This window comes from Myotis daubentonii, chromosome 16 (genome assembly GCF_963259705.1).
Source record: "Myotis daubentonii chromosome 16, mMyoDau2.1, whole genome shotgun sequence".
NCBI lineage: Eukaryota > Metazoa > Chordata > Mammalia > Chiroptera > Vespertilionidae > Myotis > Myotis daubentonii.
The window spans coordinates 2,512,017-2,538,066 of record NC_081855.1 but is presented as its reverse complement, the minus strand read 5'-3'; the positions used below and the strand labels follow the sequence as shown (position 1 = coordinate 2,538,066).

The window sequence follows — 26,050 nt, the reverse complement described above, 5'->3', positions numbered from 1 at the left end:
TACTTCCTGCTGAGGGGGACGGCGAGATCATTTATCTGATCAGAGCGAACACCCAGCCTGTCTGTTCTATGGAACAGGGACGAAGAGCATGTCTTCCACATTTACTTCCTGCTGAGGGGGATGGCGAGGTCCCGGGGAATGGACTTGGACAGTCGGCTGGACGAGGTCGCAGCAGCATGATCTTGCCCAAGAGACTGGCGGGTGGTGACGGCTGGAGAGCGTCCTGTTGAGTGACTGGGAGGTGAAGGCTGGTCCTGAGGCTGCCACAGCGTCGCTGTCTGGTTTTGCTGCTTCTCTGAGCCTGGAGCTGAAATACAACTGAGGCCTAGACGTGCTCTTTAGGGAGGAACAGGTCAGGGTCTAAGTGGCCTGACTGGTGAAATGAAAGGGAGAATAGACTGCCCTGGGGGTGAGGGTCTTTTCCCCAGTTTTGCCCCTTAGTGGGCACCTACATGTTTCTTGTAGGTCCTGAGACAGGGTTTCAAAATAGGCTGAGCAGTGGTTAAGCTCCCGATGGCAGTTCCAGCCCCTGCTGTGATGCCCAGGGTTATGAGGAGAGGGGTTATCTGGACTGCCCTTTTGTGTCGGCTGTGATGGGTTATGGGGACAGGTTACATCTACACTGGGTGAGAGGTAGACGAGAGTACCGGTTCCTGTCCAGCTGGTGGGAGGCAGATGTCTGTGTTCTCCTCACAGAGGAAGAAGAATCCCTGATCACAGAGACAAGCTGAGGGGTAGGGAGAAGAGGTGACTAAAGGGTGAGGTTCCCTTTCCTAGAGGGTCGTTGCCATGGCGCTACCGATAAGGGTGACAGATGAGTGGTTGAGATTCCATTGCAGTGAAAGGGAGGGAACGCGAGGATGGGCTGTTATCCAAGGGAAAAGAGAAAGGGAAGGAAGGGAGCAGTGGAGGCCTGGGGCCTGGATGGCTGGATAAGAAGTAAAAGGACTGGCTGTAGGAAATAACCATTGGCTTCCGGGGAGACCTGGTAGTCAACCCATTGGAATCAGTGGCCGTTTGGTAGTTCTCGGTTAACTGTGGGGTTACAAGCTGATGATGGGAGGTGGTCCACTGATACCAGTACATTGCCCTGTGACCTTGTAAAGCATGAAGGGGCTTGGGCGATGGGTGGGTGTGCAGGGCGTTAGGACCTGTGACGGGAGGGAGGGAGGAGCTGCCTTAGTAGGAGATTGAATATAAGAACGGAAAAGAAGGGAGGCTTGATGCCGGGGCTGCAGGGTAATTACCTAGAGCAGGGGTCCTCAAACTTTTTAAACAGGGGGCCAGTTCACTGTCCCTCAGACCGCTGGAGGGCCGGACTGTAGTTTAAAAGAAAACTATGAACAAATTCCTATGCACACTGCACAGATCTTATTTTGAAATAAAAAAACAAAACGGGAACAAATACAATATTTGTATTTGCATGTGGCCCGCGGGCCGTAGTTTGAGGACCCCTGACCTAGAGGGTGTCTGCCTTTTTGAGAAACATAGTTCCCTTTTTATCAGCTAGAGTGATGTTTGCCTGATTCCACGTCTCGATTGGGATAGGGATGGTGGTGGACGCTGAAGAGGAGAGGGAAGGCAGAGCCAGCAGCCCTGGCTCAGGAGGGAATGGGCGAGGATAAGTGTTGGTTGGAGACAGTGGAGGTGGGAAGGTTCCCTGTGGGTGGAGGAGAGGAGGGCGGGGACAGGGTGAGAAGGAGAGCTAAGCCCCACTCCAGGGCAGAGATGGTCCCCAGGGGAAAGGGTATATTTAGGATCTAGAAAGGAGGAAACCTTGCCCCATGGGTAATCCAAGTCCCTTTGTAGAAGGCAGTCCCATGGGAAGGTGAGAGCCCTGCTGCGGAGGGAGGGGGCAGTAGCTAGGACCGGGAGGATTTTCCTGGGAGAGGAGGTGGGCTTTCAGGGAAGCCAGGGGTATTAGGGGCAGGTGCAGGGGTGCTCACGCATTCGTCCTCTTCTGGGATGCGGGTAAGGCGGGGTCTGGTGGGCCCGACATGGTGGCTGTAATCTAGGGGACTCCAGCTCCGGTGATGGAGGGGCTCCTGAGGTGGGTTTGGTGTGGGAAGGTGGGACCATGGGGGTGCCCTGAGGGTTCAGCTGCAGGGGGCGGTTAAGAGCACCCCGTAAGGGCCTGCCTCCAGCGCTTGAGTTATGATGGGTTTCCTTTAGGAGGAGTAGGGGGAGGTCTCCTGTGAAAGGTCGAGGGAGGACCTGATCAGCATGTTCTCCAGTGATTGTCAGATGAGATTTAAAACGCAGACATAGCCTCTGTGGAAGGGAAGTTTCCGAATAAGAAGGGTCTTCCATACAGGAGTTCAAAGGGACTAAGAAAGGAGGGTGCGGGGGAGGGGGGCGGTGTTGCCCTGATGCGCATAAGGGCTAGAGGTAGGAGAGTAGTTTGAGATTCTTTAGTTTCGAGAGTTAATTTAGTGAGGTGGGACTTACTTAAGAATTTGCCTTTTCTACCCGCCTGAAATCGGGGCTGGTGGGGGGTGTAAATTCCACTGGAGTTCAGAGTGGCGGAGACCTGTGGAGTCATTTGAGATCGGAAAGCAGATCCATTTTCTGATTGTAATGAGGTGGGTCAGACGCAGTGGGAAACGGGCCTCTACCCACCCTGAGACAGTATCTATGAGGGTTCAAAGATATTTGTTCTTTTAATAGGAGGCATGTGAGTGCGGTCAGTCTGCCAGTCCTGTAAGCGGGAAAGGAGGTCTAACCTACCCTGTCCTGAGGGAGATGCTGAGTAACGAGTAGAACAGGTGTTGGTTTATCTTGCAGTAGGGAGGCCTGGCTAGGATGTGCTGGGGGGTAGGAGTTGTAGAAGCGGTCTGTATCCTATACGTAGGGAATTGTGAATAGGCCGTAAGATACCGCGGGCCTTTCCCTGGGGAAGGATGTATTTCCCCGGAAATTTTGACCATGGATCTTCCTGAGTGGCCCCCAGAGCTGCTAGGGACTGAGCTCCTCTGGAGTGTGTTAGGGCGTTATATGGGGTGTAGCTAAGAGTTGGGGAGACGGGGGCTTCCCTGAGCCACTGTCTTGGCCTCCTGGTCTGCTCTGTTATTTCCCTGTATTACGGGATCATTCCCTACTTGGTGTCCTTTGCAGTGTGTGACTTTTAAGAAGGCTAGAAAAGGGGAGAGAATTTCCTAAATACCAAGCAGGAAGACCTGTGAGGCTTTCAATGATAGTGTCCAGGACTGAATGAGCGGTGCAAATAAAGAAAGTCTAGGCTCAGATATAAATAAGGACTTAAGCAACAGGAGAGCCTGCGTGGGGCTACTTTAGCTCAGGAGGAGAGAAGGGGTCCCTTCGGAAGTCAGGGGTGACCAGGTTGTGTTGTCCTGACTCACTGGACAGCACAAACCTTCCACCCAGGCACCAAATCACCAGCTGTAGTCAAAGAGTACACAGCCGGCGTTTACATTCCTGAACACACTTCCCCACAGCAGAATTGTTTTTAATAGGGAAACACTGAGATAACGCCAATGTCCCTCAACATGCGAGTATAAAATAGATCGTGGTATATAATACAATAGGATAAAACAGAGACATGTAAAATGTACTGGTAACAGCTTTTGCAACAACCTGAATCAATCTCACTAATTTCATAATAATAAAATAGAGAAGAGCTACACAATAACGTGCATAAGTGTCTTCAAAACTAATGCCTGCGATTATTTTTAAATGGTTCAGCAAATGAAAGATATACCCATATCCACCTATTCAGATACAAACAAAACATGGCAACTGTTAACAAATATGGATCTAGGTAGGAGTATACAAAGGTTCATTGTATTATTTTGCTACTTTTCTTTAGGTTTGAGATTTTTCATAATAAGCCCGGCCAGCATGGCTCAGTGGTTGAGCGTCAACCTGTGAACCAGGAGGTCACGGTTCGATTCCCGGTCAGGGCACATGCCAGCCTGTGCTGGATCCCCAGTGTGGGGTATGCGGGAGGCAGCCAATCATTGGTTCTCTCTCATCATTGATGTTTCTGTCTCTTTCACTTCCTCTCTGAAATCAATAAAAGTTATTTTAAAAAAAATAATAAAAAAATAAAAAGAAAAAAGTTCAAATATCAGATAAAGCTAATTTATATTGTTTAGGAGTAGTTCTTCAGCTGGGATGTATGAGTTTTCTTTAAAAGTATTTACTAAACTATACATATGTTTTATGCATTTTTGTATGTGTATTTTATAAAAGAAAAAAGATTAAAAATGTGATGATATATTTTTAAAAACTGCTACATACTTGTTAAACATTATTATTAAAAAAATTAACTTTTTGCTTTATAAAGCAACCAAACATTAAGTTAAGGGGGCTTTTTGTTTATGGGTCATTTACTTGAGATAAATTTATCAAAAGGTACATACCCGAGGACCAATTTTTGAGTCTAGCAGTGATGTCATATGATTTTTCCCATGAGATAGTTCTTACAAAACCATCAGTTCTGAATCTTGTTTACTTTGATATTCTAAAATGCTCATTTGGCAGATCTTCTAGCATATGCTACTTGGAAATTTATTGTAAGAAAACTGCATAAGTTTTATAATTGTTCAAATACCATACACAATTTATATTGTTCATGTATAAATGTTATTGTTATTCTAAATTCTTATTAGGACTTCACAGTATTTTTCTGTATAACCTTCAAAGTCTAAAGTTGTTCAGAATTTTATGTTTTCACACTGACTTTTAATATGTTAATCTATGTGATTGTCATCTAAATCAATATCAAAATCTAAATCATCACTTTCTTCTTTATTTCTACTGCAGCTTCTTCTATAATTGGAATGCGGATTATTTTAAATGTTTTCTGTCTTTTCTGGTTCTTTATTAAACGGAGTAACAATGTCTTCTTTCTTTCCACATTTTGCACAAACTTCAAGTTCACAGGCACATGGTCTCTACAAATTATGTGAAAAGGACCTTTCACTGTCGTTTGTAAACGTTTAACACAGTTTTAGGCTTTGACAGTGGTTTGTATTTGCTGTATTTTACACGCCATTTAAGAACTTCTTTGCAGCGCTGACATACTCCATCAAGAAGTTTTGTATTAATTTTCTTGGTCTGAACGCTCTTATCAAACTTGTCATTTTTGAAGCTAAATGTATTTTGATGTCTCTGAGGCCTGGAACAGGCCATGTTCCCTCTCTGGGAGCTCATCGCCGAAATCACAATCACCAAACTCTGGAACAAGGAAGATTCCTATGAACACACTTTAAACACACTCTTACTTTCAAGAAAATATACATTCAACAAAGTACAAGAAACCTCTGTAATAAAATCTAAGAGCAGCCCTAGCCGGTGAGGCTCAGTGGATGGAGCCTTGGCCTGCAGACTGAAGGGTCCGGGTTCGATTCCGGTCAGGGGCACATGCCTGGGTTGTGGGCTCGAACCCAGTTGGGGGGGCGTGCAGGAGGCAGCCAGTCAATGATTCTCTCATCATGGATGTTTCTCTCTCTCTCTCCCTCTCCCTTCCTCTCTGAAATCAATAAAAATATATTTTAAAAGAACAACAAAAAACTAAGAGCAGGCAAGTTAAAACGTGTCTAGCAATCAATGTTTCAGTATTGTATGCTATTTTAAAATATTTAGATGTTTATTATTTAACTCAGCAACACTCCAAAGTTTTTAAGTTAATACAAACGTTGGAAAATTATGTATAGGCATATGAGGCTGGAGAAAGGTGGTGGTGGCGGGGGGAGAGCAGCTCTCTAGCGGCTTGGATTTAAAACTCACATTTTTCCTTAGAGATAACATGCTAAGGTTGGGGAGATAATGAGCTCAGCTTCTGATAATAGCCGGACTGTTAAGTAAACGTGTGCAGTAAAGAAAGTTGTTCTTTGGGAAAGATGGGGTGGGGGGGTGAGAAGGCGCTGAGTTTTCAGAGCATTAAAGGGGTGAGAATGTTGGCCTTGGGACCTAAAGGCTCAGTTGGGGGCCCCTTTGCCATAGAGGAGCTTTGCAAGAAGACTACAGTTGTGAACCCGGAGGCGAGAGTACCCAGTGAGCCTGAGGAAGGAGGAAATTTCTTGTTCAGAGGAGGGGACAGTCATGGAGGAGATAAGGTGTTTACAGTCCCAGGAATGGTGTGGCCTTGTGGGGTGAGACAGTGAAACTGAGGTTGGTGACCGAGGTTTGGGACAGCTGGGCTTTATGAGGGGACGCACGGTAGCCCTGGCCGGGCACTGAGGTAGAACGAGAGAAGGGTGGATAAAGGGGGTGTTTAGTAAGATGCAGTGTAGAGGTGAGGTGGCTCATGGCTGTGAGACTGATCTGTCAACCCCCATAATAGAGACTGAGGAGGGAACAAGGGTCCCAGTGAATTCGGGGAGGGCAGAATGAGTGGCCCCAGTGTCCATTAAAAGGAGATCGGCTTACCTGCCACCACGGTCGTTCCCCGAGGCTCTGTCCTGGTGATGTGAGTCTGTGGGGCCCTGTCGGGGCCTGGGCGGCTTCAGTCTTCAGTGCCCAGTCCCAGGAGGGCTGGGAGCTCCAAGCCGGATCCAGAGCGCTGCCTTGCTGGACTGGCTGAGGTCCGACCCGGAGGGCCAGACTACAGTCTGATTTCTGGCGGCCTTCCCTTCCACATCTTGGGCAGGGCCCAGGCGGGGGTCTCGGGTTTGAGCAGGACTTGGCCCTGTGTCCTTCCTTGCTGCATTTGAAGCACGGGCCCGGAGGAGGCTTAGCCCTGACTTACCTGCAGTTGGAGGACCGGCACTTCGTTTGGGGTTCATGAGAGCGGTGGCTAGAAGCTGGAAGGCCTCCTAATGGGCCTCAGCCTTGGCCTGATCTCGCTTTTGTTTTTGGATTTGGGTCTCCTCATCTCTATTATTAAAGACCTTAAAGGCCAGGTTAATGAGGTATCTTTGAGGGGTTTGTAGACTTGTGTCTATTTTTTGAAGTTTGCGGCATATATCAGGAGGTGATCCTATATAATAAAAGCCTGATATGCAAATTGTCCCCTCTACCCGGAGTTTGACCACTCACTATGACATGCGCTGATCACCAGGGGGCAGCGCAGAACATGGCAGGTGTCCAACACGTGGTGCTGGCAGCAGGTGGCAGTGGAGGCGCTGCTGGCCCCGGCCAGCTGGGGCCTGCCCTTCCATGCCATCCCTCTGGGGGTGGGGCCTAAGTGGTCAATTTCTGCAAGGCCTCCGTGAGGCGGGAGAGGAGGAGAGCTGGGCTTTCATCAGGGCCCTGAGTGACTTCATTAAGTTTGTCATAATTGACCACAATACCCTCAGTTCCTGCCGCATCCCTCAGGGGTAGAATGGGCGCGGGAATAAAAGGCTGTTGAGGGTGGTCTTTGGCCCGAGAGCGAGTGTTAGGTGGGAAAAGGCTGTTTTGGAGCTTGAGTTCTTGGGAGTTGGGCTCTCAGGGGCCGGGAGGTGGCTGCTGGTTGGGAGGGTCTGGGTTTTGGGAATCTGCAGGTGAGGGAGGGGGTGTGTAAGGGGGTGGAGGTCGGTGGTCTGCTGGGTCAAACGTAGATTCAGAATCAGAAGTGTTAGGTGGTGATGTTTTGTGTGACGGAGAAGGATCAGACGGGCAGAGCAGACGGAGAGAGAGGGCTGGGACTGAAGGGTGAAAAGGCCTGGATGGAGGGAATCTCTGACCATTTTGCATTGCGGTGACAGCAATTATCCAAGTTGCTCAGTGTTTTAAAATGGAAAGCGCTGTTTTCAGGCCATTGAGACTTATTATCTAGTTTTTGTTGTGGCCAAACAGTGTTACAGAATAAAGTGAGGTGGTTGGGCATGATCTCCCCCGTGAGTGTGCAGAGGGAGTGGGCGTGGCCACGAGAGAGGAAGGGTGAGTGACAGACCACAGATCCAAAGGGGACTGTTTAGGGCAGGCATCCCCATTGCTAAACAAATCACCACGAGAAACGAGAGGCGAGCCTCCGGACTGGGCGTCCCCAATCCAGAAGGACCCAAGTCAAATGGCCGAGGAGGCTTCTGGCCCAGCGCTAGGACTTTTGAGACGAGAGACTTCCGAAAAGTCAGTGAGAGAGAGTGGGCAGAGGATTCGAGACGAGGGGAATTGTGGGACGTCACTCACCTAGAGGAGACTGGCCGGTGTGGGATGGAGGGTCAGCGATGGAGGAGGAGAGATTCCCCCTCTGCTCCGCCCCCCCCTTACCTCTGTTCCCGCTGCCCCCTCTGCTCGCCCTGCCCCCTCTGCTCCCTCTGTCCCCTGCTCACCCTGCCCCTGTTGCACGAGAGAATAATCAGCCGGGCACTCAGAGGATTCAGAAGAGGAGCCTTTCATGCAGAACCGCAGGAGCACTAGTGTGTGTGTGTGGGGGGGGGGGGGGCTCAGGGGATTGGCCTCCAGAGCCTGAGTGATGAGTGTGGAGGAAGCCTTCCTTTCATCCCCTCAGTTTCTTTGCCCCCCACATAGGGACCAGGCTTCTGGTCTTCGCGGGGGCTTCCCAGCCCCCGTGGGTTGGGATGGGGGAAGTGAGGTTACGCCCGACGGCCTGGCCTGGCCTGGCTGGCCACAGTGCTGACAGCCCTCTGGGGGTGTGTATGGTTCGTGGTTTATGGCCTCTGTGAAATGGGAGTGTTCCGGGAGCAGGTTCTGCAAGGCAGGACAGGCAGCCAGGTAAGAATGGAGCTAATTACCAGTAAGAAGGTGCGTCAGAATGCTGGTCACTGGCACAGATTCAGATTGCCAGCCTCCCTATTATCTTATGTTCCCCTTCACCCACTGCTCCCCCTGCCCCTTCTGCTCCCCCGACCCCTCTGCCTTATCCAGAAAAGAGCCCCTCAGGCCTCCAGCCCCTCTCAACAGAGCCCTGTGTCTCTGTGTTTCCACAGACCCGTGTGAGTGCCCCTGGTAGATATGTGCCTGTTGCATTAAAATGACTTGGGCAGCATCTGGGTTGTGCTAGAAAGTAGGCCTAGACCAGCACAGCACAGTAGCTGGCACTGCCTGGTTGACCTGCTGAACTTGCTCTGTCGTGAACATGGGGGTGAGCTCACAGGTTCTTCAGAGCTAGAGAAGATGATGGAAAGTTCTGAGCACAGCACCTAGCAGTCTGTCAGCCAGGCCGGCCTCCCCTCGCCCTGTGATGTCTGTCCCGCCCCAGATGCGAGCTCTCTGGGGCTCCTTCATCACTGGACCCCAGTTCCTGGCTCCATGCCTGGCCCGTCACTGGGGCTAGCACATACATGTTCTATGCGTGTAGAAACAAGACAGATGATGGAACATGGGGTAAGTGGGAGCTGCACGGGGAGGCAGGCCCTGAACTGTCTCAGACATCAGGTTCTCTTCTCCCTCCAGAGTGCGCCAAGGTCTTCCACGCCGCGGGCGCGAAGCTGGTGCTCTGCGGCCGGAACAGAGAGGCCCTGGAGCAGCTCACCAAAGAACTCGCCGCTTCTCGGGCCTCCGAGGTGAGCCCACGGGCGCGTCTTCTGGGGAGAAGGGTCAGTCTGTCCTCTGCTGAGATAGTGGCCCCTGGGCTACTGGACATGGTCCCTGTGCAGGTGGCCGCAGGCTGCCACAGCAGCTGCTCCGCAGCCGGCCAAGGCAGGGCTGCCATGGTCAGACCCACCACCGCCCATTAGCACTGCTCCCTCCCCTTCACCTGCTGGCACCTGCTCGGCTCTTCTGTTGGGCAGGACGAGGGCAGGTTAGTGATGACTTTTACAATTTTAATTATGGAGAAGTAGGTATAACACAGTATCAGTTTACCCATTTATAAGTGTACCACTCGGTGGCATGAAATACACTCACAATGTACGTAATTATCACCACTGTCTCTACCCAAACCTGTTTCATCATCCCTGACAAAATTTGTACCCATTAAAGTTAATCCATTCGTGCCCCCTCCCCAGCCCCTGGAAACCTCTGTGCTACTTTCTGTCTCTGAATCTGCCTGTTCTAGATCCCTCATGTAAGTGGAAAAAGACAATATTTGTCCTTTTATGTCTGGCTACTTCACTAAGCATAATGTTTTTAAAGTTCATCCATATTGTAGCATGTATCAACACTTCATCCTTTGCCCTGGCCTGTGCGGTTCAGTTGGTTGGATGTCCCGTGCACCAGAAGGTTGCCGGTTTGATTCCCAGTCAGGGCACATACCTGGGGTGCGGGCTCAGGCCCCGGGAGAGGACAGGCAGCTGATCAGTTTCATTCTCACATTGATGTTTTTCTCTCTCCCTCTCCCTTCTTCTGTCTCTAAAAATCAATTAAAATGTTTTTTTAAATTTCATCACTTTTTATGGCAGAAAAATATTTCATTGTATGTGTACACCACGTTTTGTTTATTGATTTATTTGTTGATGGGCACTATAGTTGTTTCTACTTTTTGGCTATTGTGAATGCTACTGTGAACATTGGTGTGCATGTATCTGTTTGAGTCCCTGCTTTCAATTTTTTTGGATATACTAGGTGTACCAGTTAATAATGCGGATTTTTTTCAATAGATGGAGTTACACATATGTTGATATATATGCGATTGACATATATGTTATTTTGTTGTATTAACAGCAAGCTTCAAAACTTCATATGTCAAACTTGCTGAAGGTGTTAACATCATAGATATTTTTACGCTTAAAAATGTTGAATTTCATGCCAAAAAAAGAGCATTTGCGGGAAGTTTCAATTCATTACTTTATTTTGAAGAAAAAGTTATTGAATATTTCGGGAAGCTTATGGGGAACATGCTCCATCTCAAGATACTTGTGAATGCTGGTTTAAATGCTTTAAAAAGTGATGATTTCGATGTGAAAGACAAAGAACGTCCAGGTCAACCAAAAAAGTTTGAAGACCAACAATTACAAGCATTATTGGATGAAGATGCGTGTCAAACTCTAAAACAACTTGTAGAAAGATGAAACGTTGCTCAGCAAACAATTTCTGATCGTTTGCAAGCAATGGGAACGATTTTAAAGGAAGGAAAATGGGTGCCACATCAACTGAACGAAAGACAAATGGAAAACCGAAAAGTCATCAGTAAAATGTTGTTTCAACAGCACGAAAGTCTTTTTTTTCTTTTTTTTTAAATTAAATCTTCATTGTTCAGATCATTACAGTTGTTCCTCTTTTTCCCCCCTATAGCTCCCCTCCACCCAGTTCCCACCCCACCCTCTGCTCTTACCCCCTCCACCCACTGTCCTCATCCATAGGTATACGATTTTTGTCCAGTCTCTTCCCACACCCCCCACACACACCCCGCCCCCGCGCCCCCCCCCCCCCCCGTGAATAGTCAGTCCACTCCCTTTCTATGCCCCTGATTCTATTATATTCACCAGTTTACTCTGTTCATCAGATTTTTTATTCACTTGTTTTTTAGATTCACTTGTTGATAGATGTGTATTTGTTGTTCATAATTTGTATCTTTACCTTTTTCTTCTTCTTCCTCTTCTTAAAAGATACCTTTCAGCATTTCATATAATACTGGTTTGGTGGTGATGAACTCCTTTAGCTTTTCCTTATCTGTGAAGCTCTTTATCTGACCTTCAATTCTGAATGATAGCTTTGCTCGGTAAAGTAATCTTGGTTGTAGGTTCTTGCTATTCATCACTTTGAATATTTCTTGCCACTCCCTTCTGGCCTGCATAGTTTCTGTTGAGAAATCAGCTGACAGTCGTATGGATACTCCCTTGTAGGTAACTGACTTTTTTTCTCTTGCTGCTTTTAAGATTCTCTCTTTGTCTTTTGCTCTTGGCATTTTAATTATGATGTGTCTTGGTGTGGTCCTCTTTGGATTCCTTTTGTTTGGGGTTCTCTGCACTTCTTGGACTTGTAAGTCTATTTCTTTCACCAGGTAGGGGAAGTTTTCTGTCATTATTTCTTCAAATAGGTTTTCAATATCTTGCTCTCTCTCTTCTTCTGGCACCCCCATAATTCGGATGTTGGTACACTTGAAGTTGTCCCAGAGGCTCCTTACGCTATCTTCATATTTTTGGATTCTTTTTTCTTTTTGCTTTTCCGGTTGGGTGTTTTTTGCTTCTTTGTATTTCAAATCTTTGACTCGATTCTTGCGATCCTCTAGTCTGCTGTTGGAACTCTGTATAATATTCTTTATTTCAGTCAGTGTATGCTTAATTTCTAGTTGGTCCTTTTTCATAACCTCAAGGGTCTCACTAGATTTCTTGAGGGTCTCACTAAATTTATTGGCGGTTTCTAGAAAATTCTTGAAAAACCTTAAAAGTGTGGTTTTGAACTCTATATCCAGTAGTTTGCTTTCCTCCATTTCTGTCATTTGTGACCTGTTTCTTTGTCTCTGCATTTTTTATGCTTCGCTGTATTGATAGAGTGGCTTTCTGTGCTAGGTGTCCTATAGGGCCCAGTGGCTCAGCCTCCCCAATTACCTGAGGTGGACACTCTTGGTGCACCCCTTTGTGGGCTTTGTGCACAGTCTTGTTGTAGTTAAGCCTTGATTGTTGTAGGCATCACTGGGAGGAATTGACCTCCAGGCCAATTGGCTGTGAGAATCAGCTGTGTCTGCAGTGGGAGAACTTCTGTGCTGGAGACACCCTTCTGGGGCAAGACTTGCTTCAGTGGGGCTTTGGTGCTCACTGAGTCTGCCCCCTGAGCGTGTCCCTTATGGATCTGAGGAGTTGTAATCTGGATGGTCCCAATCTGACCATTGGGTACACTGGCTCTAGGATCTCTAAGGAGGTGCTAATTTAGCCTCCGCCTGAGGCTACCCAGCAGGAGCTCTGGAGAGATCTGCAAGTTCCTCTTCTTTGTTTGGGGTTTGGAGGTGCCTGTATGAGGCCCAGCAATGCAAGCTGCTGTGGGGCCTTGGGCCTTCTTCTGGAAGTTCTGTGTCTCTCTGACCCAGCTGCAGTTTATTAGGTAATTTTAGATCTCCAAGGGCTGGGGCATTCATATGCAAAAGCCTCTGCTCATAGCTTGGGTGGGGCGGGGTCTCAGGGAATCAACATGGTGGAGCAAACAGCTATGGCTGCTCCTCAGCCCTGCCCTAAGAGGCCCCGGGTCTCAGTGTCCCGTGGTAATCGCTACAAGCACCTCTGAGAGAAAGCTGCCCTCGAGTTCCGCCCGCTGCCAAACAGTCCAGTTTCTCCCCATATGGGTCTGGGTCCCCAGAGACTCACCTGGAACTGGAGTCAGGGCCATCGGGAGCTTGTGCCTCCCTCCTGATTGCAAAAGACACCGGTGTCCTCCGTTGCCAGCCCCTTTCCGCGCGCGCTTGAGCCTCCGTACCTCTGCACTTTATTTCCGCACCGCCTGAGTCTCAGTGTGCTTTTCTCTTTCCTTCTAGTTGTAGAATTTCCACTCAGCCAGCCTTCCTGTGGTTGTGGGTGATGTCTGTTTTGTCTTTTAGTTGTATTTTTGAAGTGGTTGTACGAGGTGGCAATTTCAGGTGTTTACCTATGCTGCCATCTTGGTTTCTCCTTGAAAAGTGGATTTATTTTGAGAATCCCAGATGCACAGCATCATGGGTTTATCCAGGTCAACCAACAACATCAACTGCAAGGCCAAATTGCTTCGGAAAGAAGACATTGCTCTGTGTTTGGTGGGATCAGGAAGGTGTGGTGTATTATGAGCTTCTAAAACCAGGTGAAACTGTTAGTACTGATCACTACTGACAACAAATAATCAATTTGAACCATGCTTTAATCATGAGACGACCAGAATGTGCCAGAAGACACGGCAAAGTAATTTTGCTTCATGATGACGCACCATCACACACCTCAAAAGCAGTTAAAGACACGTTAAAAGATCTTGCCTGGGAAGTATGAACCCACCCACCATATTCACCAGACCTTGCTCCTTCAGATGACCACTTGTTCCGATCGACGGCACACGCACTTTCTGAGCAGCACTTCAAGATGTACAAAGAAGTGGAAAATTGGGTCTCTGAGTGGTTTGCCTCAAAACAAGAAAAGTTTTACTGGGACGGTATCCACAAATTACCTGAAAAATGGGGGAAATGTGTAGCTGGCGATGCACATTACTTTGAATAAAGCACTTTTGATGTTTCTCTTGAAATTATCGTGTTTTCTTTGATGACAAAATCCACATTATTAACTGGTACACCTAGGAGTGGGAATGTGTGGATATAGTAGTTTTCTTTTTAACCTTTTGAGGAACTGCCGAACTGTACCATTTCCACAGCAACTGTACCATTTTATATTTCCACCAGCAGTGCACAAGTTTCCAAATTTCTGTACATACTTGCCAACACTTGTTATTTTCTGTTGTTTTTTAAAATTATACTTTTCCAAGAGGTATGACAACTTAATTTTTTTGCTACTCTTTTAAATCTTATTTTTCAATTACAGTTTACATTCAGTATTATTTTGTATTAATTTCAGGAGTACAACATAGTGGTTAGACAATCATATACAGTAGGTCCTCGGGTTACGCCAGAGATCTGTTCCTACGGCGCGACGTACCGCGATTTTCGCCGTAAGTCAGAACCCACCTACATAAGCACCTACGTTACTCACATGGAGCACAGACACAGCAGTAATGAAGGGAAACAGTAAAAAAAAATTAAAAGAAAGATAACAATTCCTGACCTTTGCTTGTGGTAAATAAGTAATAAAAAACAGCCCTGGCCGGCTTGGCTCAGTGGATAGAGTGTTGGCCTGCGGACTGAAGGGTCCCAGGTTCGATTCCAGCCAAGGGCACATTCCTGGGTTGCGGGCTCAATCCCCAGTGGGGGGCGTGCAGGAGGCAGCCGATCAATGATTCTCTCTCATCATTGATGTTTCTATCGCTCTCTCCTTCTCCCTTCCTCTCTGAAACCAATAAAGAAATACATTTAAAAAGAAAAAAGTTTTAAAAAAAACACTCATATGTACATATGTCGAAATGACAGAACTTTTTTTTTATAAATAAATGGGAGATGGCGATGTAACCGGGAAACGATGTGCGTCGAATCTGACGTCACCGGAGGACTGCCTGTCTTCTGTGAGCCCCAGAATGTGGCTCTGCCAGGGCTGCTGTCTCCAGTGGAGCCCCGTTCTCTGAGGTCCTGAGAAGCAGAGTGCATTGGTCCTGGGGCCTCAGGAAAGGGGCAGGGGTCCCATTGGGTGGAACACAGGTGGCCCGAAACCTGGGGGTAGGGTGGGGCATTTCCAGGGGGTGGCGCCAGGCGGTGTTCCCCACAGCCAGAGGCCTGGGCGGGTTGAAGTAGCTGCAGAGGCTGCTTCTGCAGCAGCAGGAGGAGAGCTCCTGGCAGGCCTGGCTTGATGCCAGAGTCTGTGGTTCTGTCTCTTCTCTTTTCCTTGGGCTGCTTGGGACCTTTCCCATGGCACGTCGCGGTGACAGCCATTGGCCATCAGCTTAAAGGACTTCCCTGCAGCCGTTGCGGCCGCCTGCCTTGTGGCAAACTGCTGTCTGCACCATGGCCATCGCCCGGATCTCTCTGAACGGGTTGCGATGACTTCTGTGGTCTGTCGCAGGAATGGATCGCCCAATCAGCAGCGCGTAGTGGGGACAGGCTTGTCCTCTGGCAGGTCAGACGGGCGCTGTCGAAGCCGCCTGGAAGCTTGGATGCCACAGGGTCGGTCCCGAGGCGCTGATCACTGGGGCCCCGGGTCCCCAGGCTTCTCATGTCTGTGTGGCTCCTCCTCTCTCAGTGCTCCTTCCCCCCGGGCAGGCATGAACTCTGGCAGGGTGCCCCGCGGCCTGTGCTCTGTCACTCTGAGGTGTGTTCGTTTCTGTCATGTCTGACCAGGTGCAGACACACACGCCTCGCATGGTGACCTTCGACCTGGCGGACACCGGGGCCACCGTCGCGGCCGCAGCTGAAATCCTGCAGTGCTTCGGCCACGTGGACGTGCTCGTCAACAACGCGGGGGTCAGCTACCGCGGCACCATCCTGGACACCCCCGTGGACGTGGACAGGAGAGTCATGGAGACCAACTACTTCGGCCCCATCGCTCTGACGAAAGGTAACGTCTCCGGCGGAAGAGAAAAGCACACGGACGTGTTGGTTTGTGTGTTTTCACTTGGTTCCGCCTCCATTTCACCCGGAAACGTGCTGTCACTTACAGCTCGGGTGCTTGCTTTCCCAGATGTTAAAAATACCTTTTATGGATTTCAGGGAGGAAGCGAGAGGGAGAGGAAGAGAGAAACATCAATGATGAGAATCCTTGATCGGCTGCCTCCCCCACACTTCCCCCTGAGGATCGAGCCCACAACCCGGGCATGTGCCCCAGACCAGAATTGAACCCTGGACCCTTCGGTCCGAAGGCCAGCGCTCTATCCACTGAGCACACCGGCCAGGGCAGCTTTTTCAGACTTTTATTTGCCTGTCTGGTCGGAAGTCCAGATGGTCTCTGCAGTGGCACTTCATTTGTAGAGCATCGCGCCCTTCCTCCTGGCGGGGCTGTGAACCCCGCAGAGTGGAGATGTCCTTGTGCCCGGCCTGGGCCCCGGGGGAGGCTCTCCCCTGAAAAGGAGGGCCCGCTGCGGTGAGGCCGGTGTGCGAGCTCTGTCTCTGCCTCCCTCCGCGGGGTCTGCGGGTGCAGGAGGCCCGGAAGTTCCCGGAACTCGCTCCTCCCCACTGAGGGCCTCACCGTGCGCCTCCGGGTGCCTGTGAAATCCAAGGGGAGGCCCCCTCCTCTCGCGGGGGGCGGGGGGCGGGGGGCGGCGACCAGAGGAAGCCCTCTCCTGAAGCCCCGCCTCTCCCCGCAGCGCTCCTGCCCTCCATGGTCCAGCGGCGGCGGGGCCACGTGGTCGCCATCAGCAGCGTGCAGGGCAAGATCAGCGTCCCCTTCCGGTCGGCCTGTGAGTCTCCGCCCCCTGGGTGCGCTGTTCGTCCTGGGGCCGGGAGTCCCGCGCTGTCAGCCCAGGACGCAGCCTTGGGAAATGCTCGGTGCACAGTGAGCAGCCCCCTCAGTGCCCTGCTGAGCGGATGCTGGGTTCGCGCGGGCCCAGCTCGGCTCCTGGCCCACTCGCACCCCTGGCTCCATCACCCCTGGCTCCATCACCCCCGGCTCCATCACCCTCGTCTCCGCGGGGGCGGGGCAGTCAGCCCTGCGAAACCCAGAAACCCAGGACTGTGAGCTGCTTAGTGAAGCCGGGGCAGCCGCGCAGCGTCCCCACGCCAATTCCATGGCCCCCCAGGCCCTGTCACCTCGCGTCCCTGGCGTTTATGCCTCCAGACCTACTAACGCACCGAAATGGAGTCCCGCCACGCATACTGTTTTGCAGTTTGCTCATTTCACTTGACAGTTATCTTTTTACAGTAGTATATCGGGATTTACCTAATCCTTTTAAGTGGATATATAGTAATTCATTGAGTAGATATGACATAAGTTAGCCATTTTCCTGGATATTTCATTTTTTCCCCTTCAGTCTTTGACCATTTACAGTGATGCACTACGTAGAACATGGTAAATACTTGTATCTCTAGGCCAGGGGTCTTCAAACTTTTTAAACAGGGGCCAGTTCACTGTCCCTCAGACCGCTGGAGGGCCGGACTGTAGTTTAAAAAGAACCTATGAACAAATTCCTGTGCACACTGCACATATCTTATTTTGAAGTAAAAAAACAAAAGGGGAACAAATACAATATTTGTATTTGCATGTGGCCCGCGGGCCGTAGTTTGAAGACCCCTGCTCTAGGCACTCGGGAGGGTTCGTTGAGATGAATTCCCGGAAGTGGAAACAGGTCAGGACCAAATAATTAAAGCTTCCAAATGATTTCCAGTGCACACTCTCACCTCCATGTGTGGGAGTGACTATGCCGAAAACTTGAGATATCATCTCATTAATCTGTCTGCCATCATGTAGCACCAGCAAGCAAACTGCATCTAGTTTTTTAAATTTATTTAAGAAGTATATTTTTATTGATTTCAGAAAGGAAGGGAGAGGGAGAGAGAGATAGAAACATCAATGATGAGAATCATTGACTGGCTGCCTCCTGCACGCCCCCGACTGGGGATGGAGCCCCACCCCGGGTATGTGCCCTGACCGGGAATCGAATCCGGGACCCTTCAGTCTGCAGGCTGATTCTCTATCCACTGAGCCAAACCAGCTCGGGCAGAATCTAGTTTTCTTACGTTAAAAGATTTCAGAGGTAATTTCTGTCCTAGTAACGCCTTCCTTTACTCCACCCTCTGGAAGTAAATACTTATAACTGACCCCTCTGCTCTCACCACCTCCCCGCTGGGCTGCGCCCGCCCGCAGAGCACAGGAGCGGCTGGCAGAGGCTCGCTGTCCTTCTGCACCCAGCTCGCCGCTTGGTTCTAGTTGTCTGTCCTCAGGCAAGTTGTTTGACCCTCGTTTCCCTTCTTATAAAACGAGACTTACAGCGTGAGGTGCCCCGCAAAGCTGTTCTGCAGGGAAAGGAGACTTGGAGGTGAAAAGGCCCCTGTGAATTTCAAAGCCCTGTGTCCACACTTGCTTCTAGGGTGGTGTTCTGTGTCAGCGCCAGGGACATAGGACAGCCATCTAAGGTTGCCCTGATGGCCCGGGGATGATTATGTGCGTAAATTGCAAATGGTAAAGCACATGAGGAACAGTTAATAACAGGTACGTCAGAATTAGGGTACGCCATGTTCCTGGTACAAAATGATTTCCAAACTTTACTTTGATGTAATCTGAGTTTTGTTCTCCACTTGGCCTGTGACTAACGGAGGGCATAGTGGTTGGTCTGAGCACTGTGTAATGACCAGACTAAATGTGGGGGCTCAGCCCGTCAGTGAACCCCGATGAGTAGCCGTCTCCCCCACTCTGAGCCGCTGTCATGGGGACGAGGTGAGAGGAGCCACGGTGTGCTGAGCAGGTGCCTGTGGGCAGCCTCCTGGAACCACGGCTGGGGAGCGGTTCTCGTCACACCAGCCCGCCGGCTCCTCGGGCAGCCCCAGCACCTGGCCTGCCCCGAAGAATCTGGCCCCGCCGCTGGGGGCAGGTCAGACACTTGAGTTGCTCCTGGGACTCACTGCGCCATGTCCTGGGTTTCCCCTCCTGTTTTATTGGCTGATGGATCCCCCTTTCCTAAGGCTGGAGCACGTGGAAGTCTGAGTTGGAGGAAACTGTTTCCAGTGGAAACGCCGCGTGCTTCCCGGGCCTGTCCAGGGGCTCCGTCCCCTTTGGAGGGCCTGTCCTCAGGCTTGAGCAGCCGGGGAGCAGAGGGGCTCCATCCCCTTTGGAGGGCCTGTCCTCAGGCTTGAGTAGCCGGGGAGCAGAGGGGCTCCGTGGCGGAGGTGGAGCCAGCTGGGTAGCTCTTCCAGGTGAACGCACTGCGTGGAAGCTCATCAGACAAGATACGTGGGAGAGCCGGCCGCGGCTTTCCTGAGCGCATGCCAGGTGCTCCCTGGGAGCCGGCCTCCGTGACAAACCCGGGCAGCCGTGATGGCCCCCCGGGCCGGCGCCTCGTCCGTGACTTGGGAGCGGGCAGGTCTGCGTGGCCGGCATGGAAGCCGTCCGTCCAGTCTGCTGCCACCAGGTGCAAAAAGCTACTTGCAGGAATAACATGAACAGTATGAGCTCATTCTGTAAAGAAATTACTTACATGTAAAGTCACGTGTGTACATAGGATATGAAAATAAGTCCCCAGAGACCATTCGCATCGGCTCCCTCTGGAGAGTGGAATCGGAAGGCAGGACTTTCACTTCTCGACTTCATATCCTCCGTCCTATTGAATATTGTACCCGTTAGGCACGGAGTGGGGTTTTTCCTTTTAAAGTAGAATAATTTCTGTCTTAGAAAAGTTGCAGGAACAGAATAAAGAGCCCCCGTTGTGCCAGTTGTTAACATTTACATGTTTGCTTCATGTTCACTGTGTGCGCACACGTATGTATACATGAAGTTTATACTCTTTCTTTCCTGAACCATTTGGAGAGAGTTGGAGACAGGCTGCTCCTTTCCTCCGAAATGCTTCAGGCAGAATCCTGATGGCGGGGGTGCCGTCTGGTTCCCTACGGAAGGGTGTTGCTGTGACACTGCACTGTCTAAGCTTAAATTATAGGGCCAGTTTCCTAAGTAGAGAATGAACATACGGTCTCACCCCAGGCCATGCCCCACCCCAACTCACACCCTGCCTCTGGCCACCACCTTTGCAGATGCAGCCTCCAAACATGCAACCCAGGCCTTCTGTGACTGTCTGCGCGCAGAGCTGGAGCAGCACGGGGTCGCCGTGACCGTGCTCAGCCCCGGCTACATCCGCACCAACCTCTCCCTCAACGCCATCGCCGCCGACGGCTCCAGATACGGAGGTGAGGCTCCAGTTCCTCTTCTTTTATAGAAAGCTCTTAGCTGCTGAGTGTGTGCTCGCTCATTTGAATGTAATTTTAAAATGAAGACACACTGGGTGTTGGTCATGTGTACTGCCTACCGGTAACCTTCTTTTACCCCGGGCCACCCCGCCATCGGGGCAGGACTTGTCGGCTGGACGAGGTCCCCAAGCCGAGACGCTGCCAGTCTCCCAGCGAACCCATTTCGGTGCATTGCCTGGCCCAAGAGTTCCCTACCCACCGTGCTGGAGAAGTAACTGATTTCAGGGCACTCAAAGCAGTGAGCTTCCGGGGTGAGGGGGGCGCATCCCTCAGAACCTCCCTCTGGCTTCAGCCGAAGAGAGCCGAGCTGGCCTGTCACTTCAGTGGCCCCGCTGCGGCCCAGATGCAGGCTCAGGCCAGCAGAGACCCGTGGGTTTTGCCTCTCAGGTATGCTGGCCCATGGGTGTGCTGCTGCGGGAGCCAGCTCTGCTTCCCCCAGCGTGGCAGGCCTGCTGGCCCCGAGCGCCCTCCGTGTGCTGCCTCCCTGGCCCTGCACGCTCCCCAGCTGGCCTGAGCCAAGACGGCCCATGCCCTGAGGGCAGTGGCTCTCACTCACGAGGCAAGACGGAGACATAGACCCAGAGAGATTCATTTTTATATTACTTCTACTTAGAAGAATCTTTTTTAAAAACTCCCCCTGGAATTTGAAAAATAAGCAACAATCAGAAACCTCCTATTCTTCTGTGTTAACAAAAACACAGTGAGAACGGATGCTGGTAGGAAGCGCAGGCGGTTTGGACAACGTGCGAGCGGTTTCTAATGGCCTGTGATAGTGGCCTCCTCAGTGCCTGCCCTGGGTCCTCCTTTTTTGGCAAAATTGTCATGATGAGGGAAGAAGGAACCAGTTACTGTTAACCAGCCTAACACCCAGGCTCCCACAGCTGTCACTAACCCTAACCCAGATTCCTTCCTGCGCCGTGTGCAGTGAGCACCTGACCCCTGAGTAGTGGGAGCGCATGTGGCCAGGGCCTCCCCCACTGGCTGACCTCAGCAGCCGCCCATGCTGGCTGGTGGCTCACCTTCTGGGGTCATTGGTGCTTTTGAAGGCGCAGATTCTCAAGGTCGGGAAGCCCTCGGCTGTGGTGAGCGCCTGACTCTGACTCCACCTGGGCTGGCCCTGAGCACTGGCGGGCTCCACCTCCGTCCCATGTCCCGCCCACAGGCCTCTGACCCCGGCTCACACCCTGAGCCACGGAGGGGTCCCCCTGTCCTGGGTGCAGGGGAGCTAGGATGGTGGGTGCACGATGGAAAGCTGGGGAGCTGACCGCACCCCGGTCTGGTCCACGCAGCTCAGCCGGGAGGGACTTGTGCTTTCAAGCTCACGGGTTTCTTTTGTCCACTTTAGTTATGGACGAGACCACCGCCCAGGGCCGAGTGCCTGCGGACGTGGCCCGAGACGTCCTGGCTGCCGTGGCGAAGAAGAAGGAGGACGTGGTCCTGGCCAGCCTGGCGCCTTCCTTGGCCATTTACCTGCGAACGCTGGCGCCCGCGCTCTTCTTCCGCCTCATGGCCTCCCGGGCCCGGAAGGAGCAGAAGCCCAAGGACTGCTAGTGCCACCGCAGGGCTGTTGTCCTGGGTGCCTGTCGGGTGGAGGCCGGAGGCACGTCCCCTGCAGAGCCCTGGCCGGCCTGCTGGGCGAGACCGGAGCACAGCGGCAACAGGCCTCCCGCGGCGAGGCCGGCCCTGAGGAGTAAGGAGCTGGGTTTTAATGCGGAGAACATGAAATAAACGAATGGACACATGAGCCCTAGTCCTTGAGGGCTAGAGAACTGTGCCTCCCTCAGATCCCAGCTTCCGCCGGCTCCCAGAACGGGTTTCCATCTGGAAACCAGCAGACATCCTGACGGCGCCTCGGCCTCGCTGTCCACGTCTGACTCACCCGGCACCACTCTCCTAATGGCTTGGCCCCAGGGGAGAAGCCTGTGTGTAAGAGCCGTCCTTCCCTCCACCCCAGGCCCTGCAGTGTCCCCTTCAGCCCAGCGGGGGCTAATGTGACCATCACTGACCTCCCAGTGGCACCAGCTCTAGGACCAGAAAAGGGTTCCCATTTCCCTACTGACCACCCCCTCCCCCAGCCCGCCCCCCAGCCCTGCAGGACCAGGCACCACTCCCAGAGGAGATGCACTAAGGAGACCGCGTCTAGGGGAAAAGGACACGTGGTCCACGTGTCCTCTGGTGTGAGGCTCAGAATCCGGTCGGGGGCGGGGACTCTTTTTAAAAAAATATTTTTGATTTCAGAGAGAAAGGGGGAGGGAGAGAGATAGAAACACCAATGATGGGAGAGAATCATTGATCGGCTACATCCTGCACTTTCCCCACTGGGGATCAAGCCCGCAACGCAGGTATGTGCCCTGACGGAATGAACTGTGGTCTCCTGGTTCACAGGTCGACGCTCAGCCTCTGAGCCCTGCGGCCAGGCTGGGGGCGCTCTCTGCAGCAGCGTCTGCTCCCTGGTGGAAGCAGCCACTTGGCTGTGACGGTTGAGAGTAGCCAGAGAGGGTGCCTGTGGCAGACTTACTACCACTCCATGGTTGAGGTTCCTTCGGTCAGCTTCACACCTCAGTTCAGAACGAAACTTCCCCTATTGCAGCTGACAGTGGAAATGGGGGTCCACTGTATAGGCTTCCCCGCCTTGGAGTAAGTCCCTCGCACGTCACTGTATCCTGCCCTCCATCCTAACTGGACTATGGAGCTTGCCGTTTCAGCAGCCCCTCCCCAGTGACAATGGCCAGAGCAGCCTGTGAGTCGGTGTTCAAGGCTCACAAGTTTCCTGAAAGTTGGAGGACGAGAAGTGGGTTGGATGTGCTGACCTACCCCAGGGCCCACGCGCCCACACATCCATCCCAGGACCCATGGCTGGAATGTGACACATGGCTTTTCACTTTCCTCAGAAACCAGCTCCCTCCCTCCTGGTGTCGGGAAAGGCCGGCAGTGCCACTCTGATGCCTGGCTGGTCAGACATGCCAACGCCAGCATCCCTCAGAGGCAGCCAGGAAGCTGTCTCTGTAGATGGGTGAGAACAGCTCTCCCTGGACACTGCTTGGCTGGTACTTTCTAAAGGGCCCTGTCTGGGTGCTGTCCTTTCCTCTCCATTAAGTAAATGGCCAGCAGCTGGGGCCGATGGGGGGCACTGCCCTCCAGGCGGCGGCCATGGTGGTGGCTGTGTGTGGAGGTGAGTGGTTTGGGAGCAGCTGCAACAGTGGCCTCAGGTGTAGGCTGGGAAGCAGCTTGGAGCAGACAAAAAGGGTCTCAACTTATATATGACACGTGAATCACACTGAATATCACTGAGTGTTTACTTGCCTAACGTTCTTCTATGGTTTTTAAAATATATTTTTATTGATTTCAGAGAGAAGGGGAGAGAAACATCGAAGAGTCATTGATCAGCTGCCTTCTGCACCCCTCACACTGGGGATGGAACCTGCAACCGCGTATGTGCTCTGACTGGGGAATCAGACCTCCTGGCTCATAGGTCGATGCTCAACCACTGAGCCCCATGGGATGAGCTGCCTAACATTTTTTTTTACATATGCAGCTCACTGTCTAAGGCTTATTATAGAAACTTTGTATTCTGCCGTATAAACAGAAAGTGATAGAATACAAACAAATCCATTAAAACTAGCTAGGTCCACCGTCTGCCTGGCTCTCGGGTTGGCAGGGTCTGAGGTACCACAGGTGTGCTCGCACCACAGATGCTCTGCCCTCAGCAACTAGGAAGCGGACTAAGGGGCCAGTGGCTCAGGCAGGGCTCTCTGACGCCCAGGTTGCACCTAAGCCCTCCTGGGTGCCGCTCGCTGGAGAGCAGGCTTGGTAAAGGTGGGGCCTGTGGAGCTGTGACGTGGATGGCAGTGAGCCCCTGTCTGAGGGTGAGTGCACCCCGCACAAGAGCATCCCACAGAGGGGAGCTGGGCTCAAACCCACGTTTGAATGTCTGTCCCCAGGGGTAGTGGTGTCCAGTTTCTCTCTTCCATCCTTGAAGGTGGTTTTCCCATCTTTTATTCTTGCTTCTGATGGGTAGGTTGGAAAAGCACATTCTTAGTTCTGCCTTCAGATAAAGTTCAAAGACACCTTCCACTTTACAAGATTCTTGGTGTTTCACTGTCCTATGCTTTATGCCAAAATCAGAGTCTGAAAAACAAAACCGAATGAGTTTTTCCCGACAGAGGCTGTGCGCACCTGTGCCGAGGGACAGCGCTCGTGCGAGGTGCAGAGGGCGCAGCTGCCGGACACTCGGCCTGGCTACCAGCAGCACTGAGCAGAGAGCTTCCCTTCTCCCCCTCAGGGACTGACAGCTGCCAAACCAGATGTGCACACTGCTCTGGAGGGAGCTGACAGACGGGACCAAGGAGAGAGACTGTCCAAGTTTGCTCTTCTCTGAAATTGGAGGGAGGCAGGTAGTTAAAACCAGACTCGGGTACTCGGTCAACAGCATGACCCAGTCACAAGCGCGCACACGGGGCTCATGCCTGTGAACTCGGCAGAGGAGGCCCACCTCACCTGGCCTCTGCTTCCTCTCAGGTGGCAGCTATTTCGTTTCTTCAAGAGCGCTGTGGCCTGGTAACGTGCGCATGACTTGTGTCAGCCGTGTCTAGGTGGAAGGTGGCAGAATAGGTACATCGGGCACCAGCAGAGGGCCGGACACCCAATGTGGGAGGTGGCTCTACGGCTCCTTCCCTGCCTGGGGCACTGCTCAGCTAGAGTCTGTGCTCACTCCGGCATGGACACAGTTAAGGTGGCATTTCAGAACCGGGGCTGGTCCACCCGACAGCAGTCACTTTGTGCCGTGCACCTGGCCTCCATTTCTGGCGAGGGCGGCTGCTCAGCAGGCCTGGGATGGCACTGCTTGTCTGCGTCTATCTGCCTCCCCCATGAAACCTGATTTGCAGGCAGGACATGGGGCTCCCTGTCCAAATCTGGGCTATTACACCACCTGCCCTTCCCGCCCAGCAGGCTCAGGGGCCAGCAGCCAGGCAGCCCAGTCGTGGGCATCACACAGTTGGGCTGAGGTCTGTCTGGGATCACTGCCAGTTTGCCGGGTTCCAGTGACCAGACCACCATGGAAACGGTAGTGTTTACCCAACGCGGTTTCTGGCCCCTGACACTCAACCGAGTGATTAGCGTCTCCAGGGCCCTTAGAGTTCAAGCAGTCTCTCCAGCTGGTGGCCATGGGCTCCTTGTTTTGTTTTTGAATTTCTGTGAGTTTATCTGATCCAGGCTGCCCAGGACCAAGACCTCAAGGGCTTGCCCCACCATGGGTCCCTTTCACCTTTAAAGCTCTGGGTCTAGAAAAAAATGTTCATCGCCCGAGGCCTTCGTACAGATCGGCATCGCTCTCCAGGATGACCTTGCGGATGGGCCCTGACCCTTCCGTAGCTCAAGGATGGCTGAGAGCGTCTTGGGAAAGCTGCCGTTAGTCCATTTACGCAAAGGCTGAGAGGGAAGGTGGTGCCCACGGGCCTTTCGGTGTGCAAGCAGCACAGGACTCGGCGCCTGCGGAACAGGCCTGCTCAGGGCACGTGAGGAACAGCTCCAGTGCTTTACACAGGTGCAGACGTGAGCACCTCGTGTCCTAAATCCAAACCTGGGCCAGACGTCAGACCCCAGTTATGCACATGCACCAGAGGCCCGGCGACCTCCAGGCCTGTCACCTCCCCTGCCCCGTCCCTGCACGGCGCTGAGCAGTCTAGCCTGGGAAGCAGGGCCGGGAGAGACAGGAGATGTCTCGGGGTGGGTCTAAGCCTGCCCTGTTCAGGGCCTGCTCTACTCACGTGCCGACACCGGCTGCAGCCAGACGCAGGGCAGCCTCTGGTGCCATACACG

General features: G+C 51.9%; 1 protein-coding gene and 1 pseudogene across 4 annotated transcripts in view; one reads left to right on the top strand and one right to left on the bottom strand.

Annotated features, from left to right (window-relative positions):
• The window catches only part of DHRS7B (dehydrogenase/reductase 7B), a 61,715-nt gene extending 37,403 nt beyond the window's left edge, over positions 1-24,312 (top strand). For all 4 annotated transcript variants that reach the window (XM_059668323.1, XM_059668322.1, XM_059668324.1 and 1 more), the window contains exons 3-7: positions 9,304-9,413; positions 15,683-15,899; positions 16,645-16,737; positions 20,018-20,170; positions 21,576-24,312. In XM_059668323.1, coding sequence (XP_059524306.1) covers positions 9,304-9,413; positions 15,683-15,899; positions 16,645-16,737; positions 20,018-20,170; positions 21,576-21,781 — 779 coding nt within the window. In that variant the 3' untranslated portion in view covers positions 21,782-24,312. The remainder of the gene's footprint in view (positions 1-9,303; positions 9,414-15,682; positions 15,900-16,644; positions 16,738-20,017; positions 20,171-21,575) is intronic.
• LOC132218459 (uncharacterized protein C9orf85 homolog) lies at positions 4,713-5,190 on the bottom strand (annotated as a pseudogene).
• Positions 24,313-26,050: the final 1,738 nt, after the last annotated feature.